The sequence below is a fragment of the Malaclemys terrapin genome, chromosome 1, assembly GCF_027887155.1.
Source record: "Malaclemys terrapin pileata isolate rMalTer1 chromosome 1, rMalTer1.hap1, whole genome shotgun sequence".
NCBI classification, from domain to species: domain Eukaryota; kingdom Metazoa; phylum Chordata; order Testudines; family Emydidae; genus Malaclemys; species Malaclemys terrapin.
Window position 1 is genome coordinate 230405143 of NC_071505.1, and position 20211 is coordinate 230425353.

Here is a 20211-nt window from a genome sequence, read left to right on the forward strand (position 1 = left end):
ATTATGCATAAATTTAATGCATAAATAAAATGTTAAAATTGATTCTGTTCAGGATGGTGAAAATGAAAGCCAAGAGATTTCTGACTGGGAGAAATATGCTGCTGAAGAGTACGATATCCTGGTAGCTGAAGAGGCAGCTAGCGACCAGTGGAATGATGGGTAAGAAAGATATGGGGAATGTTAATAGTATGAGTTAGCTAAACTAATTAGAGTACCACATATTAAACAACTTTGATGTCCATCATGCCTTGCTTTCAGACCCCCCACTGTAGGAGTTCCATATCTAGCTATATGGCCAACGAAGCTTTTTGAGCAGTAGATTAGAGGGTATTGAGATGGCCTAAGAGAGCATCCTCATGCATCTCAAGCAGTACATTCCAATGACAGAGATATAAGTGCTAGAACTAGTTGAAGTTTTACAAAGTTTTTGTCAAAAGGGTCTTTTTTTCCAAATCAAAATCAATTTTTAAAAAAGCAGTTTCACAAAATGTATTTAAACATGAAAAATTTTCATAAACAAAATGTGTGAATAAAAAACTTCAAAAAACAAAAAAGGGTCCATTTTGGACCCTGTAAGATAGAAACAACTTTAAACTATTACACAATTTTATTTTTCTTCCTTCTCTAATAAATACCCCACCCATCTAATCATGCCTCAGCTACTTGCAATCACAAAATCCAACATCTACCTTACTCCATGCTAGTCTTTCAAATCTAGTTTTTAATACTATATAAAAGTATTTAGACTAAGTGTTTAGGACTAAGATTTTGTGTTTGCTGTTGTAGCTTTAGACCACTACTTGCATTTTTGTTTTTTTTAAAGTTGCCATTGGCCTCAAGATGTAAGGTCTGTCGGAAAGAATAAAGGGTGTTGATGTTCCTGGATTTCGCACATCAGATGGGCATGAAAAGTGCCTGACTGCCTCAGGAAAGGGTGTTCAGTTAAATCCTATGGTGCCTGCAAAATCTCCTCTAAAAAGGACCCAAAAGACTGCAAGCCTCTGTTATAGAGCTTGTTTGTGCAAGAGGTTCTAGTAGCTTGAGTCCAAGAGGCCTCTTAAAAAGATGTGTCCAGGCATAAGTAGTGAACTTTTTGCAAATTCCCAGGCTGAAAGACCACTATCGCGTAAATGTTACTGATCTCCTGAATGTCTGCTTTTAGGAGTCAATGCAAACCCTTTATATGTAAATACCTATTGGAGAATGGAAGGGAAATATAAATCCCAACACCATGGAGATAAACTGAAACTGGTTATATTTCTTGTAAATCTAGCATTTGTAACATGATGCCACAGCAAAGTAATCAGATGTTCCTTCAGATTCAGCTATTAGTGGTTTTATGTTCTTCTGTTTTTACCCAAAAAAAAAAAACCCTGTATCAGCAGAACACTGACATTCCTTCTGTAACAATTTTAGGGATTCTGATTTCTCTGACTACTAGCCCTGCCCAAGGCTAGGGTAAGGAAATGTTAAGGTAAGGATGCTTGTTTTGAGAAGGTCCAGAGGTTCCTACTGGTGCAGGGCTGCATGTTTCTAAATATCACATCCTTGCATAAGATCCAGAGTTGAGTTTAATTAATGTTCTTAATTTCTAACTTCTCTCCTCCTAAGCATCAACTTCCCCAGTTGACAGGGTAATTAGAGTATGGTTTAACTGATGTTTCCCTATGAAGTTTACTAAATGTTTCTATAGGCATAATTTACCAGTGTTTCTTGCTTCTCAGTGTTTTCTTGCTATATAACTTGCACCACTCATTGCCTTAAGATTAATTTTCTGACCCTTTAATCATTGAGGTGGGTGTTTTAAAGTTACAGTAGATTCTGCTGATTAGCAACCGGCCTCAGTTACCAGCAAAAAGTTGCCATTATCGGGCAGTTGCCAATAAGTGAAAGGCAAGTTTTTGAGACTACAGCCAGGGAAGGAAGCACTAGGATGTGCCTTCCCTGACTGCAAACCTGCCTGTGGGGAAGGGGACTGCTGCCTGGATGCAGGGGCTTTCTATAGGTAGCAGAGGTGGTAGGGGCCCACAGCTGCACAGTAACTCTCCATTTGCTTTCTGGGGGTTAGGGCTCAGCACACCCCAGCACTGCATTCCCTGTGTGCAGCCCCGTTAGGGCGCAGTCTGGAAGGTGCAGGGAGAGGTACCATGCCCACAACCTCCCTTCCCAGCATGTAGCCCCAGACCTCCTGCATGTGGCCCCAAGTTTGTGGGCTGCAGCCCCAAAAGGAAGCACTGGAACATATTGAGCATCAGCCACAGGCAGGACTACAAGACTGCAGCCAGGGAAGGCATAGCCCAAAACTTCTTCCCTGGTTGCAGCCTTGCAAAGCTGCCTGCAGTAGGGCCTTTCTTCCAAAAAACATTCTTAATAAGCAGCATGCCATTGCCAATACCTGAATCCCGTTAACATTGAAATCACTGGGATGTTGCTATTGACCTGAAGTTGTTAATACCCAGGTTGCTATTAAGCGGAATCTACTGTATTGGTGTCCTAATTTACTTTAATCTTTCAAGTGAGGCAGTGCATTTCTGTTGTCTGATCGGAGCCAGGGTGGATAAAATACTCTTTTTGTACAATCTTTTTTTAAAAATAGATATTGGATTTCTTTATTTAAATTTAATACAGGTTTATTTTTTTTAATATGTTTAAAATTGATCATGTGTTAAAGCCTAAACCTGTTACAAATAACTATTAAAATCATTTAAATTAAATACAAAAAGTAGTATTAAGCAGTATGCATTTGCTGCCAAGTTTTTAAAGAAAGTCAAACCACTGAACTAGTTGAAATCACTAGCTGAGCCCCTGGAACCGGAGTTTGTTAAAGTGCTAAACCAGCTTTTGCTGAGCAGAGAAACCAGTAAGCATGCAGAGAATTTTTTTTATTTCAAATTTATTCAGCTAGTTCAGATCAGTGACTAGCATATTCAAAGTTAAGAAGCCAGTTGGGAGTTTCAAAAACAAGAAGGTTTTTTTTTCTCTTCCAATCTATAAATACAAATTTGGTATGAAAGTGAGATCTTCTAGTTCTAAAATCTTGAAGGACAGGGTGACCAGAAACAATCAGTTCAATTCAGTAATTACAGCTTCCTTTGTCTAACAAGTCATATTTTGATAAACTTTTTTTTTCTTGCGTCCAGCACATTTAAGGTAGTTCGAGTTTTTTAAAAAAATGCTTTTATGCATTTTTAATTGAATTTGAATTTCCATCCAAATAGAGCTTGACAAAATTCACAAGTTAACTTTTTTAATCTAGTAAAAAAAGGTGAACTCTATAATTTCAATAAATGTGTGTAAATATAGTGTATCCTCCTGGTTAGCAAAAAGAAGCACCAAATTTAATATAAAGGCTGTATTTAGTTGCAAATCAGTGAATTTTAATGGTTAGCAACCAAAGAGAATGTATTTCCTTAGGAAAATAACTAATATATAAATGCAAAACACGATTAAAATTGATGACTTAAATCTAGATTTCTGGCTTCCTGATTTAAATCACATGGTCTAGATTTCCCTAAGCCTCTGAATGCCAGATGCTGGGACTGGATGACAGGGGATGATTGCCCTGTTCTGTTCATTCCCTATGAAGCATCTGCCTTTGGCCCCAGTTGGAAGACAGGATACTGGGCTAGGTGGAACATTGGTCTGATCTGGTATGGCCATTTTTGTGTTGATTTAAATAGGTCCCCCCGACTGAAACTACCAATATTTATAACTTACTGATCTTGCTTTATTGGGCTTCCGTGCCAAGATCCTGCATTATCAATTTGGAGACCACTGGCTTGGAAATACCAAATAAGTATATCTCTAATATATCAAAACTAGGACAGCTACTAAAATCAATGTGTACAGTAATAGGTCAAAGTTGGCAAGTGAGTTTCTAGAAGACTCAAAGCAAACAAATACTAGTATTTAAGGAGTAGGACAAGACAAGTTGTTTTGTAGTCAATTTAAAGTTGTTTTAACAGCATTTAAATTGTGAGCCAAGATTTTATAAAACTAGACCAATAAAAATGTTTTTTACAATTTTAATATTCCAAAGAAGCAATTACATAAACCTTTTCTCTGTAGTGTAAGAACCTGAAAATGAAGCAGACTTCATTTGACTTTTTGTTGAGGCCAAGAGAGAATGCAAGATTATAAATAGTGATGAGTAAACTGATTTTAAAATAAAGAACTTTTCTTACAATAGATGACTAAATTGGCATATGGCTTTGCAACTGCATTATATAAAGAAACTGATTAGCCTCTTGGTCTCTTGTTTTGTTTTGTATGTGGTAATGTTGGCCTTTCTTGATGTATGCATCTATCTGAAAATCCAAATATGTTTTTAAATTTAGCATAAAGTTTGTTCCAATTAATCATTTGGGAATATCAATGGTGCTATTCCCGGCTTGTCTATTAGAACAGCTAACTTAAGCAAAGCTCAGCTCCTGACATCACAGGATTCAGTATAGTCATATCTAGAACCAGGGCATTCCAGTACAGATTTTAACCTTTCTTTTTTAGATTGAGAATTCCTATTAATTTAAATGGTGTTTGGAAAGTGAGAGGAAAAAATAAAGGACCTGGACAAAAATATTTTACCTCTAAAACTTTAACTAAATCTGTCTGAAGCTTCTGATACAGTGGGTGTGTGGGCTGGGCTCCTAAGTAATCAAGAAATAATCAAAGTACTGCATAAATGCTGGCATATGTGCAACTTGAGGAGTGTTTAAATACCCTTTTGAGTACATGGGTGTCTTAAACCAGGAATAACAGAGTGGTAGTGCAGGATGAAAATCTTATTTACTCTCTTCTAGCATGGAATAGAAATTGGTTAACTTCACAGTATATGACTGAAAAAAATTGTTGCCACATCTTTCCTTGCTGCAGTGTGTGTGCATAGTGGCATAAATGCAAATAGTACATTCTGGATGTTTGCTTTTTTCGAAGAATCTATTTCAGTCTCCAAAAGAAGGAATTAATGGTGTAGAAGACTGTAAATTATAGTGTCTGTTAGGAACCCCATAATTATGGCTGAAGAGTCACTTTCATTATAAACCCTTGTTTTCAGGCACTTATAAGTGAAAAAGTTAACCTTTAGGATGAAGTTTCTGATGCTTGTTCTCAGCCCAGTGATTAATATTTTGGGGAAATTTTGAAAGATTGTGTGGCTGCTTTTTAGGATTATCTGAATATGAAAAAATGTCTAGTACCAAAGACACTTTTCAGATGTATTATTTTGTGCCCTAGAACTCAAACAGCTTCTTAATTTAAAACGTCCATCAACTGAATCTTAAATAGGGACAAATATATTCTGATGTATGAAAATTTATTCTGATTACAAAGAATGAAGCGAAGGACTAAACATTTGAATACTGTGCATACATAGTGTGGACATTCCATTGATTTAACACACCAACCTGTGGAGCTCTACTTACATGCTTATAAATATCCAGGACTTTGCCACATTGATTTTAGTGATCAAGGTTAAGATTGAGCCTTTTTATACCTTAACTAGGTATCCTTATTTCTGAATTCATTGTCCCTGTTTACCTTACCTTAGAAGGCACCTGAAACTTTACAGCTAGGAACTCATGATAGAGCCTGACAGACATGGTGGACCAATTCAGATCTTATCTTAGCAGTGAATTCAGTCTCTAATTCTCTCACCTCTACATTAAATTGACATAGCTGGGACCCTGTAACTATGGTGGCATCTAGCTGCCCCCATTCCAAAATTTCTAGTATCTAGGATGCACAAAACAACTTGGATGTGAGATCTTGTGATCATGTGTGTGCGTTTTTTGGCAACATATTGAAAAACGAATGCAGTAGTGTTTAATTGTGTCATCTCTTACTTTTTTATAGTGGCAGTGACTAAAATCAGCATTTCTATATTGCTAGCTTTCAACACTGCTATCACTCAACTGTTCTGCCTCTCCAAACAAAATGTTGAAGGGCCACACTCAAAGCACTGGCACCAGCATATTGCACTGATCCTTTACTCTGTGTGTGTGGGGCGGGGGGGGGGAAGGCAGTGATTGTCACTGAGACAGGTGCACATGTACTAGTGATGAGAGCCATAGAAAAGCCTATAAATAAACAAAACTCTATTCTCTTCTAGAAATTAAAGAAAAAATTCTGATCTCACCTCTGCTTAACTCTATATACAAACAGCTGCAGTCATAATCAATTTTCCAGCTCTTAAGATTTCTCACAAATAGATTTCTGACCTGTAGCCCAATTCACTTCCTACAAGACTTCTGCTTCTGTCTTCCCTAGCCAGCTTCCATGCTATCACCTACTTGTGTGCCCCGGCTGCTGGTCTCCTGAAGAAATATGATGCTAGTACACAAAGTGGTAACAGCATTAAAGTTGGGATTTTTCTGTGGCCAGATTCTCTTGTTGGTATACCGTACTGTGACAGCTTGGCCTACTGGAAATTCACTCCAGAGAAGACAGGTGGAGTCATGGCCTATCCCATAGGGGAGGGCATCTTTAATTACCTTCGTGCCTTGGGCTCCCAGTGGAGTTCTACCTTGTATTTTAGAATCAAAATGGCAGACTTTGGTCTTTCTCTAGATCCCACTTTTTGTTCCACTGAAAACAAAAGTGCTTTATGTCTTGTCCCACTTAGAAAGTTGTATCTCCCACCTGGCTGATTCTGACTAGTTTGGTGTTCAAAGGGAAGGAGAAGGGTAACTGAGCTCTCTGTACTTTATCTGAGCAACAAAGTATATGGTGGAAAGGAATTGGGGGAAGCGGGGGCGGCTATCTTTTCAGCTCTTCTTTTTCACATTGGCATTCCCAAACTCTGGCTAGCAGACAAATACATTTTGTGAGCAAAAACTTACAGAAGGGATGCTTCTTTGGAGGGACTGAGCTCTGCTGACCAGACAGTCCCCCATGCAATGAATTGCTGGCACAAAATTGTGCCTGTAAAACTTGTGAAAATCTGGGCCAGTACTCCTAGTCAGAGTGTCTGTGTGACAGGTGCTGTTCAGTAGTAAGTCAAATAGCAAGTGTGGATTTCAGCCCCAGACTGGAATAGGCTGCAAAGAAGTTAATAGTAACAGTACCGTTAAAGCTTTCTGTCTGGACTGTGTAACTGCACAGTCCTTCACAGATACCCAACTAAAGTTGTTCAGTGATTTTAAAATGAGTGTTTTTACCCACAGAACTAGTCTTTGTTCTGTAACCAGGAGGACATAATGTGAAAGGGTGTTAGTTGGTGAATTCTGTCTTCTCGGCACCATTTGCTGTGAGCCAGTTAATTTAAGTGAGAATCAGTGGATCTGAGAAATTACACTTAAGTTTTTAAGGCTTTTACACACTTGTCAGGGAAAATTGACTGGTGTGTTCCATTTTTAATTTGTTTAAAGTACAAGCTTTACCTTCTCTCACTCAGCACAGGCACATTTACATAGTTGTGTGGCTAAATCCCATCTAGCCCTTGAAATATCTCTCTGCTAACATTTATAAATTAGAGTTGTGTGAAGAACAGAAATTTTGTTTCATGGAGGATTTTGAAATTTTCTTTCATTCCAATTAAGAACCCTAGAATTTCTAAACTCTTTATGAAAGAAAATTCTGAAATAAAAATTAATTTGGGGTTGGTTGAAATGTTTCATTTCAATTTTGACATTATAATGTGATACAAAATTTAAAATTCAAAGTCATATTGAAAGGAAAAATTGAAATGTTTGTCCCAAAAATGTCAAAATGGGATGTTTTGGCAAGGTGAAAAACTTTTTTCGTTTTCTCTTCTGTATGACATTTTAATGAAATCAACACAATTTCACCGTATTTCATTTTAGATGAAGCTGAATTCTCTGAGGGAAAATGGTTACACCTAACTTTTTCTGACTAGCTCTAATATTGTCATTTTATTTTAGGGTTGTCAAGTGGTTCCTGGTATATAAACAGTATAGGCTGAGGGGTAATCTTTGATCTGTCAGTTGCTAGAAGAATGATCTTGTGACTTGCCACATAATGCCACTTCAGGGTCTAATCCTAAACCCATTGAAAGCAATGGAAAGATTCCCACTAACTTCCGTGGGGATTGAATCTCCTTAGTGTCTCTGTATACTAGCTTGTCCTTGCTGTTCCTTGTTGAGGAGGCAATAGACAGAGAAACTGTTCTCAGTAAGTGCTCAGAAGTGCTACTTTCTGTAGAAAGACAGCATCTGTACAGAATGACGGCACTCAGTGGTAATTTGGATGACAAATGTGAACCTAAGATACCCCTGGCTCAAAAAATGACTGAGGCATGATAAATGAGGTATTTTTAAACTGGTCATGAGATGCACTGCTTCCTGGGTGCTAGAAGCTGGGGGTCATTTAGAAAACATCTTAGAATTCTCTAAACTTTGGAGTGGGATGCCCAGTTAAAGCAACAGTGTGAAAACTGATCTTGCTGGATACTGCCAAAATCAGTGGAAATCATTCTCTTGATCTGGATACATTTATCAAGTAGCCATTTGTCATTAATGAAAGAAGTTGGCTTTTGTTTTCTAGCATCTGCTTTGTTTGATTTACCACCCACTTTCTACCACTGGGTTACTTTGGCTTCCTCATTAGGCTCACTTTTAATAACATTGTAGCTTCCCTATCCTTCATATTTTGATATGTTTCCAAATCTAATTTCTACCTTTCTAAAGAAGGGAATTTGTTTCTTGTCAAGTACATGTATGTGGTGCATGTGGCAGTCTCTAGCTCTTACCTACAAATACTCCACTTGCACACTATGAGCTTGAGTCCTTTTAATTGATTCAATTCCTAGTATGTCTGATGTAATTTTTATGAAAAGGGGTACAAAATCACATAACGTTTGACCTAGAGATTAGCCAGTTACAACTGGTATGGTAACTTCCTTGAACGTTGCTATATTCAAACTAAGTTTTATCTACACTTATATGCTGCTTAAATTTTGTCAAAAGTAAATCTCTTAAAGTAGGTGCATCATTATTACACTAATGCCTACGCACTTCCCTGTGACTCTGGACCCTTCTTTAATTCTTTTTATTCCTTGTCTCTTTCCTAGTTATGAGGCAGAGCTGAATCCTGTAGACCATCAGAAGGCCAATGTCCTAAAATTTCAGATGGAGAAAAGACCTTTCTTTGAAATGCCATCCCATCTAGCTGATGTAGACTTGGATGACTATGATTATGAAGAGGACTTTGAGTGATTCTGATCAACACTTGCAGAAGAAGGAAAAGGACAGTCTGCAGCAGGTCTGCTACACATGTATAAAAATTCAGTGGATTTGTCTTGAGAGAAAGTAAACTTAGTTCTTTGTGCTACAAAATTAATCATTAGGTTATCATTTAAAGAAAATGAAGTGCATTTGTATGGAATGACAAAACTTTTTTGTATTTATTCAGTAGTTTATAGCTTGTAAAATAGATTAAAATATTTATTTATAGATGTTGCATAATTCCTTAACGGAAGAGTAACCATATTTAAGTTCTTCTCTAAAGTACTCTATTGGTTTTAAGAGATGACTATATAATTCTCTCTAGAGTTGATACATAGTGCACTGACCACCTTCATCCTGTATCTGTGAACCGAAGTCCCTGTGCTAGGATGGGAAATAAGGAGAATGCTTGTGCTTTCATGGCAAAAATCTAGTAATGGTATCATTGTTAAAGAGAATGAGAGTAGCTGTGAGTGAATGATTTGGCTCAGTATTTGAGAGTAGTTTCATTGGACAAGCCGAATATATTAGTGTACAACGTAGACTATTTAATGCTAAAACAAGCTTCTCCTCTTTCCTTTCCACCCCCTCATTTTATTTGCCCCAACTTTAACTTCGCCCTTTTAAACTTCAAGTCCTTTCATTGATGTCCATTCTCGAATACTAAAGTCTGTTTTAGTGTTCATACTTGACGCCTAATAGGGTATTTTACTCCATGTAGAAGGAACCAATTTTTTTAAACCTTGTATAAATGTTACTTGATCTGTGATGTGCACTGCTCTGTGGGCATTCAATGTTTTTGTTTGTTCCTCCTTTTCAATGGTTAGCTATTGACACATTCCATAAATATTCAAACAAATAGTGTCACAGCAGCTTGAAATTGTCTCCTCACCTGCCTACCTATGGCAAGAGATTGCTTACTGGACGAGTTGACATTTGTTACTCAATTAAATCATAAGGTTGTAGTGCCTTGAAATGTACAAATGTAAGTGAGAATTTAGGTATGGAACGTTTTCAGCAATACTTTACTGCTAAACAGATTTTCATGTAAAATGTACAAAAAGATGTAAGTTATTTTTGTTTGCGGTGTAAATCCGTTTAAAATGTTTAAAGGATCATGTTTGTATTTTCAAATAAAGATTTTCATACATGTAATCTACTTGTAGTCACTTATTACAGACAGCAAATGTCTTACTATTTTAATTTCAAGATGCCTTTTAAAAAATATTACAGGGTATCCATGTGAGTACACACTTCTTTAAATGGTAAGCTTGGATCCGTTTGGCATACTTATTCAGAACTAAAATCTGAAAAAATCCGTAGGAGTTTTCCACTACTTGAGGAAGGCAATATGTTTCTAAACTGCAGGAAGATTGCTGTACAAAACAAGCAGAATATTGTGTGATGATCTAAGACACTTGGTAGCCCAAGTTATCTCAATGTCACATAATGAAAGAATACCCTTTTTGTAACATGAGCTCTGGCGTTGATTTCCAGTACCAAAGTGTAATCGGAGAAAACGCAATCAGGATTATAAATAGAACCCAGTCTACAAGGTTTTGCATTTTGTCTAGTGGAAGTTCACATAAATCTAACTTCATCAACTAAGTCTGACCCTGAAGCCAAATTTTCTCAGCAGGGCTCCTACAGACTTCATTTCAAGCTTCGTCATGACTCCCTGGTGGATGATTTGCCTTGTCATGAGTAAGCTGACTTCACAGTGCATGCTCAGATACAACTTGGAAACATGAAGAAGGTTGCAGGCTGCTGTGCTCCCCTCAACCTGGCTCCCTTATATAGAAGCCAACTTGTAAAAGCATTTGTAAACATAGGCATGCTTCTAATGGCCTAGTTCTCCTCACGAGCTGATATTCCTGCACTTAAAGTACAGCTCTAGTCTGAAAAATTGGCAAAGTATAGTAGTATGAGGTTCCTATGTTAGACCTCACAGCAGTGGCTTTATATTTTTTTAAATGGCCAGTTTTACATAGAGAATCTGTCATTCTGGTCTTCTTTCACTGCCAGTAATAGAGGTTCTTTGAGTTATTGGCTGTGTGCACACTTAATGTGGAGAACCCATAGGGACGTGCACTCTTGGAGATTTTTTTTTTTATCAGCAGTGTTAATTGATCCATGCCTGCACGCTATACAGCCTCAGACAGAGGGTATATGGGGTGAGGCAGATATACTGCTGCTCCAGTTCCTTCTTAACCACTTGCAGCTTAGCTGTCAGACACTACATCAAGGATCGGCAACCTTTGGCATGCGGCCCATTAGGGAAAGCTGCTGGCCAGCCGGGACGGTTTCTTTACCTGCAGTGTCCGCGGGTTCAGCCCATCACAGCTCCCACTGGCCATGATTCGCCATTCTAGGCCAATGGGGGCTGCAGGAAGAGGTGGCCTGGTGACTAATTCTATGGAGGACTCATCAAGTGGAACAGTGAGTACTCCAGGACCCTTTTCTCCAGGAAGATGCTTCAGTAGAACAGGAGCTAAAGGCAGAGGAAGAGGCACCCCTTTCTAATTAATTCTCTCCTACTATGCAGTTGATTTTAGTCTTTCAAGAACTAAGGAAGAGTGGTTAAGACTTTACAGATCCTCCTAGAGAAGACACAGGAACCCCACCATTCATTAGTGGACACTGTGCATATCTTATCAAGACAAGATAGCCCTGCCTATTAATGATGACACTCAGGCAGCAATCAGGTCTACAGGCAGGACCCCTTGTCCCACTCCTTTCCGCCAGAAGCATTTTAAGACTGCACAGCACTATCCCCAGCAAGCTAGTCTGCCTAAGAGCCCCTGCTCTTCCCTTTCTCTGAGGGCGAGGAACAATATTGCTAGCGGCTACGAGTTACCACACAGCCTTCTAAACAAGGACACTTATTGGTAAGGTAAAAACATTACAACAAATATATCTTAAATTCTTATACACATTTTAAAGCTTCCCAGCAATCATCCATCTTCTAGGGCTCTAGTAGATCAAAGTCTTTTCAATCCTTCCACAGGGGGTTAGACACACTCCCACCCCATCCCTGGATAGAAGATCCTGACAATTTACTCACCATTTTATATCAAAAGCCCTGTCTTTGGTCCCTGGAAAAGCCAGTTTTCAACCATATATGCAGGCCTCACCAGACAGTGGTAGCTCGCTGGAGGTGTTTACAACCTAAGTGATTCACCTTAATCACCCCTGACTGTTCTTTGGCAGCACTGTGGCAACCCTTCACCACCCCACACAGTTGCATACAATCACAGTAATACATAATTAATAAGCTTAATACAATGTTGCCCCAAAGATACTGCATGTGGTCACAATAGCTGTCACAATGTCCTCCTGTCACCAGCCCATGCCATCTGGCAAATACCACCTACCATCTTGCCTACATGTAAGAGGACTGACGCAAAGTACTACATGCTGGCCAAGGGCTCAGAGTACCTTTGCTCCTAACTCACCCCAAATTCTCTGGTGGTCAGTGCGGTTGAGAGAAACAGACATCAGTCCAGATCAACTCCTCTTTGCAAGGATCTCAAGCGCCTGGAATTGTTTGGCTACAACTACGGAACCCTGGCAAAATATGACTACACAAACTATAGCATGTTCTTTCATTTTATTGACCAAATACCACAGGACTACAAGAACCATTTCCCAGCCCTCATCTTTGTTTGTCAGTTGACCATCAAAGCTTCTTTGTGGGTCTGTCTTAGTGCAGCTGACACGATAGCTTGCTCAAGATTTGTGAGGGTAGGAATAAATGGTCAGTGTGCAGAATGGAAAGAGGTAAATAGCAGGGTCCCCCCAGGATCTGTATTTGGACCAATGCTATTCAAAATTATTCATGAATGATCGGGGAAAAAGGGGTAAACCAGTGAGATGGCAACTATCTTGAGTAATTTTGTAAGTCCAAACCGAACTGCAAAGAGTTACAAAGGAATCTCTCAATATGTGGTGATTAAGCAAAAAAAAAAAAAGGGCAGATGAAATTCAATGTTGATCAGTGCAAAGTAATGCACACTGGAAAACATAATCCCAACTATACATACACAATGATGGGGTATAAATTAATGTTACCACTCAAAGATCTTGCAGTCATCGTGGATAGTTCTCTGAAAACATCTGCTCACTCTCCAGTGGCAGTCAAAAAAGCAAACAGAATGCTAGGAAAGGGATAGAAAATAAGAGGAAAATATCATGACATTATATAGATCCATGGTATGCCCACACCTTTAATACCATGTGCAGTTCTGATCCCCTGAGATCAAAAAAGATTATTATAAATGGAAAAGGTACAGGAAAGGGCAAAAAATTGATTGATATAGAAAGCTTCTATGTGAGGAGAGATTAAAAAGACTGGAACTATTCATCCTACCTTGGTTGTCTCTTTTTCAAGATATGATAGAGATCTATAAAATCATGAATGGATGGAGAAAGTATATAAAGAAGTGTTATTTAACCCTTCGCATAACTCAAGCCCCAGAGTCACCCAATGAAATTAATAGGCAGAAGGTTTAAAACAAACAGAAGGAGGTACTTCTTCACACAACACCCAAACTGTGGAACTTGTTGCCAGGGATGTTCTGAAGGCCAAAAGTGTAACTGGGTTCAAAAAAGAATTATGTAAATTCATTGAGGATAGGTCCATCAATGGCTATTACCCAAGATTGTCAGGGATGTGACCCCATGCTCTGGGTGTCCCCAGGCTTTGACTGCCAGATGCTGGGACTAAACGATAAGGAATGGATCACTTGACGATTGCCATGTTCTGTTCATTCTCTTTGAAGCATTTAGTATTAGCCACTGTTGGAAGACAGGATACTGGGCTAGATGGACCATTGGTCGCACTCAATATGGCCATTCTTATGTGCTTATGACTTAAGAGCACAAGGCACAAGTCACTTCACAGCAATCTCTGTGAGGTCAGGGCAGTTTGGTACACATGTTCATTTCCTACCCAAGATCAAGGACCACTCAATAAGGGGCGTGATGAACAGCAAGGAGACGCAAGATCCCAATCTTTATGTGCAGAGGTAATAAAACTTGGGAATTGCGGCATAACCCACCAAATCAACATCTCAGCAATGTACATACCAGGTCTCCAGAACACCTGAGCAGATTTTTCAGTGAGAATCATGAGTGGGAGCTAAGCAATCCTACCTTTCAGGAGCTCTGTTTCACCTGGAGCTCCCCAAAAGATACACCTCTTTACTATGCTTCTCAACATGAAATGCTGATGTTTTGTTTGAGGGAAAGTCTCAGACATAACTCTAAGAGATACCTTCCCCAACCCTGGCCTCGAGCTCTAATAACATTTATCTTCTAACACTCTTGCTATGCTGGGTCCTGAACAAACTGGAACAGGAGAAAGCAGTAATTATCCTCCTAGCATCAACCTGGCTAAGGCAGGTATGGTTTCCAGATCTCATTTCTGCAATGTGCAGAAGATCAGACTAGATGATCATGATGGTCCCTTCTGACCTTAAAGTCTATGATTCGCCTGTCTCTGAATCCATGCCTTTGTCTTCCTTTGGTGGTAGACCTGCTGACCCAAGATACAGGCACCTTGGCCCACCCATCTTTCCTACCCATCCTTCAAAGCCATGGCTCTTGGGTTTTAGAACAGGGATTGTTCTATTGTGTGGTGTTGAAAAGTTACCACACGAAAAACTTACCTGCAGAAGAGGAATCCTTTCCAGAAATCAATCTCCTTCTGAGTCTCACCTTTTCTTATTTTTTTGACTGGCAGTTGAACTTAAAACCTGCATTTGTCATTAAACATAAAATCCACCTTGCTGCCATTACAGCCTTTCATCTACCAGTTGAAGAGTTTTTTCAGCATTTCTGCATCCCACCACTGTAAGATTAACCAAGGGCTTATCCAACCTTTTTCCTCGTGTAAGGGAGCCCACTCCACCATGTGAGCTTAACTTAGTTCTCAATGCCTTGAGGAAATCCCTCCTTAAATCCATGGGTGGTTGTTCTCTGCGACACTTGGCATTCAAAACCCCATTTCTTGTAGCCATCACTTCAGCCAGGAACAAGGGAATGGGACCACTTATGGCTGATTCACCATACACATTATTCTACCAGGACACAGTGATTCTACATCCCCATCCTTCCTTCCTACTGTCACAGGGTACAGTCCTCATCGACAGACTGGTGCCTCCTCGTGGTCATGCTGGAGATTAGCTCGAGGCCAACGCCCACATCCACGGTCTGCACACCACTTAATCTCTGCTCTCGCCTATGGCTCTTCTCTCAGCTCCCAAAACTGCAGCATCCGCTTCTCGACTCAGCCGTCCAGGTAGGTCACCATCTGTGTTCCCCCTTCCAAGGGAATCTGTCCGACAGTCCAGCCACTTTCCCAGTGGCAAGTGGGGGGGAACCTGGGACTACCCACTACTCCAGGCCCCAACCTCTAAATTGCTGCCTCCTGCTGCTCCTCTGTAATCTTGGTCAATGCTGCTCTATTTCCCTGGGCCACTTCCCCATGGCCCCAGGACCTTTGCCCTTATCTCAGGGCACTCAGCTGCTCAGCTGCAGGAACCCCAGCCACTGTGCTGTCCAAAGTGCTTACAGTTCTCTCAGCCCTCTAGGGATCCCTAGCCTCAGTTTGCCAGAAGCTGGGGATGGGTGACAGGATGGATCACTTGATTACCTGTTCTGTTCATTCCCTCTGGGGCACCTGGCATTGGCCACCTGGGATAGATGAACCTTTGGTCTGACCCAGTATGGCCATTTTTATGTTCTTTTGTCGCAGTCCTTACTCTCTGGACTCCCAGCAGGAACAGACCCTGTTCTGCCCTATGTCTCTTTTTATGTAGGTCTGCTGGGCCCCAATTGGCTCTTCCTCACAACTCCTCTCCTATTGGCTGCTTCCCACACAGCTCTATTAACTCCTTCTCTGCCAGTGTGGGGCAGACGGCCTATCACTCCTACCTAAAGTCTCATCTAACTTCCACATCAACGAAAACATTGAATTACCAGGTCTTTACCCCAAACCCATATGTGAAGGAAATAAGCCAGTCTCCATACTGCGGATGTGCCTTCTATCTTGACAGGACTAAACCCTTTAGATCCTCCCCTAGAGTCTGTCTCCTTTGCAGGAAGAATGAAGGGAGCTTTGATTTCCACATAGATTTTCTATCAGGATGCATCTTAACGTGTTACAAAACTTCTGATCGCCCATCCCAAGAGGGTATAATCCACTTTTCTAGCCCTACTTAAGAACATACCAATTGCAGACATTTGCAAAGCTATCACCTAGTCATCTGCACATCTTTTCCTAGCATTATGCTATCCTTCATGCTTCGGAGCAGATACAGCCCCACGTGCAGATGTTCTCCAAATTCTGCCGAATGTCTCAGCATCCATCTCCATAATGGGGGCACTGCTCGGGACTCACCTAATTTGAGGACAATAATTTGAAGGAGCAGTTACTTATCTGTACAGAAACTGGAGTTCTTCAAGATGTTTTGTCCCGGTGGGTGCTCCATTACCCGCCTTCCTTTCCCCTCTGCTTCTGAGTCTTCCTCTGTCTGGACTGCGTGGTTGAGAAGGAAATGGAATGATAGTGGGTCCCCCCCCTTCCAATATACTGTCTGGCACGGACATGTGGATGCTACTAACTAAAAATCTCCAAGAAGGCACAGCCACAGTGGAACATCCATACGGACAATGTATTTTGAACTACAACTACTGGACGGGTAAGTAACCTCTCCTCCTACAGGCCAAATCCTACTTTTAATTATATTTGTACACTCAGTCCCCATTCTCTTCAATGAGTCTATACAGATGTAACTGAAGGTAGAATTTGGTCTTCCTGTTGGAACTTATTTCTAATAATAAATGAACCAAATTAAAAGTCAGTATACTGTCCTATAGCTGTCGAAACTTTGCAGGGCTACAATAAACAGAAGGGATGAGATACTGAGTCCACACAATGCAAATCTTTTTAGTTCACCAATTTAATGTGTCTGGACATGTCTTGTGCAGGGTGGGCCTAGCAAGGATGCTATTTCTAGCTATAGTGAATTATCTAGTTCATCAGCTAGATACTTGTGGTGAGGTCATGTTTCTAACTGTAACTGAACCTGATCCACCAGCTCAGAATGGAAGACTGCCCCAGCACAAAAGGATGTTATGTAAATACTTGCCTCATAGTACTCACCTTTGTGTTTTCCTTAGGAAGGTAAATCTGTCTTGGGCTGCTATTTTCATGTTTGTGAAAGCAAGTCCAGCATGGACTATGCAATCAGTGAGGTGACTATACCAAAATGCCTGCCAAATGTAATTGTGTGTATAGCGTAGTCTTGCCTTTGCTAAAGCATCAATTACAAAAACTCAACTTAACACGTGGCCTGAAAAAAATTTTTTTTTCTTTTTGGTTACATCTGTCACTTGTAGGGTAAAGTAGGATGCTGGGGTTGCTAATGTCTCATTTTCCAGATTTGTTGCAGAAATGGCTAATGGACTGTTCTGCACTGTCCTGCTATGTAAACTTAAATATATGCTCTAGAAACAGTGCCCCAAAGGGGACATGCAAAACCACCACCCAGCTCTTAGCTCATCTCCATAGCTGTATTTCTCCTCATACATACCTTGGAATTGCAACTGCTATCTCCTAAACTTACACAGCCTGAGCAGCTGTTTCACTGCTTCAGAGGTTTGGCTGGAGTAGCCTTATCATAGCAAATGCCATCCCTGGCCTCCTCTAACAATGGGGATTTGGACCCTGAAGGCCTCTACAGCTACATGTGAACTGTCTAGCAGAGAAGAATAAAGTCCTGCTGCCCAAGCAGTAAGGTATGGAAGAAGAGAGTGTGACAGAAGTTAAATGTATAACTCACCCTATACTTGAACTAAGTTATTTGGCTATACGTAGGGCTATGCCCTTCTGTGCTCTAACCTGCTCTTGCTGAACATGGCAGCACCCTGGAAAGCCAGTGGCAGATTCAGGTGCATTCAGCAACGGGCAGAGTTTTAAATTTCTATCTTACTGACCTTAAATTTTCCATTTTAAGGTGCTTGCATTGATTACAGAAGTGTTCTGGGGAAGGGAGAAATAGGAAATGCAAGCCAGTGGGTTTTGGCAGTTGAGTAGGCGAGAGCGGGGGCTTTGGGCACTGGTTCACTTAATTCTTCACTGCAAACATACAATACTCTTTAAATGAAGTAACTTAAAAAAAGAAAGCGGGACCAGTTTGGTTTTGACACTGTTTATTTTTACAGTTAGCAATCAAACAAGGAAAAAAAACAAATCTGAAATTAACAAAGCTGGTCAGAAAAACCCAGTGCAATTTAGAGAGCACAGGAAAGATGAAGGTTCAGGAGCAACTGGATCTCTCAAGCTGCCTTTTAGGGATCAGTTCACCTTTCCAATGAACAGGTAAAAAATCTGATAGCATCAGTGACTAAAACAATTTTAAATACTCAGTGGAAAAAACATTACTCTTTAAAAGTCTCTAGTCTACATTTACACTGTATTCTTCAACTGTTGTTTTTCTAGTACAAATCTGAGAAACAGCAAATTCCATTGCACATATAAATGTTCTCCTGGCATCTGTTCCCTCTCTCTCCCCGTCTCTCACACGCCCGTCCAACCCCCATGACTAGTTACCTTGTTCTTCTGGAACAGGAAGGCAGGATACAATCCCTAGGAGTAGGCTTGTTGTGTTCCCTCTATAGTAATTGCGCATTCTGCCACTTGCGGATAATGGATTTTGGAACTGACTTGGTTGCCTCACAGCTCTTCTGAGTTAGTGCCCAGCAGAATGTTGCCCCACCCAACATTTTGATGAAAATTGTCTTACAAGCTCTACATTTAGTGACTATATTTAAACAAGCCTGATGTCTTTTATAAAAATTCCCAAGCTAATAAGTAGAAAAGAGGAAATCAATTACGTTCAGAGTTCCTAACTCCCATATTACCAGAAGCCTCACAGTAGCCATGTCAGAAGTAACACTATAGCGATTTACCATAATGGTAACAACTGCTTCCAGTTGCATTGCTAAAGCTGGAGATTTGGCTGGAGTGTCATTTGCTATTTAGCTAGTAATATCCAAAGATCTTGGTCCAGTTGACTTGGAGGCCAGTACCAGGAAGAGGAGGTACTTTGAGATGTGTGGTCCCTATTTGTATTCCAAACATGGGGAGGGGTGCACACATGTGCTGCATGCCTGAGCCAGAAGGTTTTCTTAGCAGTGTTTATTGAACCACACATGCATTGTGCGTCCTGTCGTGCTCAGAGACCAGGGTATAATAGGTGTGGGTCAACACCTCTCTATGTCCCTCTTACCACTGAGTAGTCCAGTCCGCAGTAGAAGCGATGGAGAGCAGGTACTGGAATACAAATAGGGACCACACATCTCAAAGAACCCCGAGTTACAGGTAAGTAACCACTTCTTTGAGTGATGGGCCCTACATGCATTCCAAAAGTGGGTGAGTAGCAAGCGGTGATCAGTGTGGAGCAGGGTGCGAGAATGAGCTAGGAAGTGCCGTCTGCAGTACGGCATGGTCTACTGCTGCATCCGCAGCAATTGCTTGGGTGATGGCATATTGGGACGTGAATGTGTGGCTGGAGTGCCATGTTGCTGTGCAACAGATAGCTTGCCAGGAGACATCCACAAGGCAGGCCGACATGGCTGCTTGTAGAGAGTGACTGTCTGGTGGCTACACATTGGATTGTGTGTAGTATTTGCGGATGCACCTGGAGACCCATTTGGAGATTCGTTGGGAAGGGTTGGCTCTTGGAGAGATCAGCAGTAGCCAGAAAAAGTTTCAGCAATGTGCGGAAGGAGTGAGTCCTGCATAGATAGAATGCTAGTGCGTGGCAGACATTGAGGGAATAAAGGACTCTGTCTGCTTGGGAAATATGTGGTTTGGGACAGAAAACAGGTAGGTGGATGGACTGATTGAGGTGGAACTCCAACACTACCTTTGGAGGAATTTAGGGTGTAGCCGTAAGGAAACTTTATCCTTGTGGAACACTGGGAGGGGGGGAGAGGTCAGTCATCATGGCCACCAGTGCACTGA

General features: G+C 40.6%; 1 protein-coding gene across 5 annotated transcripts in view; it reads left to right on the plus strand.

Annotated features, from left to right (window-relative positions):
• Positions 1 to 10329, plus strand: part of PPP2R3B (protein phosphatase 2 regulatory subunit B''beta) — a 100491-nt gene extending 90162 nt beyond the window's left edge. For 4 of the 5 annotated variants that reach the window (XM_054008702.1, XM_054008686.1, XM_054008694.1 and 1 more), the window contains 2 exons: positions 53 to 159; positions 9026 to 10329. In XM_054008702.1, coding sequence (XP_053864677.1) covers positions 53 to 159; positions 9026 to 9170 — 252 coding nt within the window. In that variant the 3' untranslated portion in view covers positions 9171 to 10329. Of the gene's footprint in view, positions 1 to 52; positions 160 to 1416; positions 1475 to 9025 lie in introns of all 5 variants that reach the window. The other variant, XM_054008707.1, reaches the window with a different exon arrangement.
• Positions 10330 to 20211: the final 9882 nt, after the last annotated feature.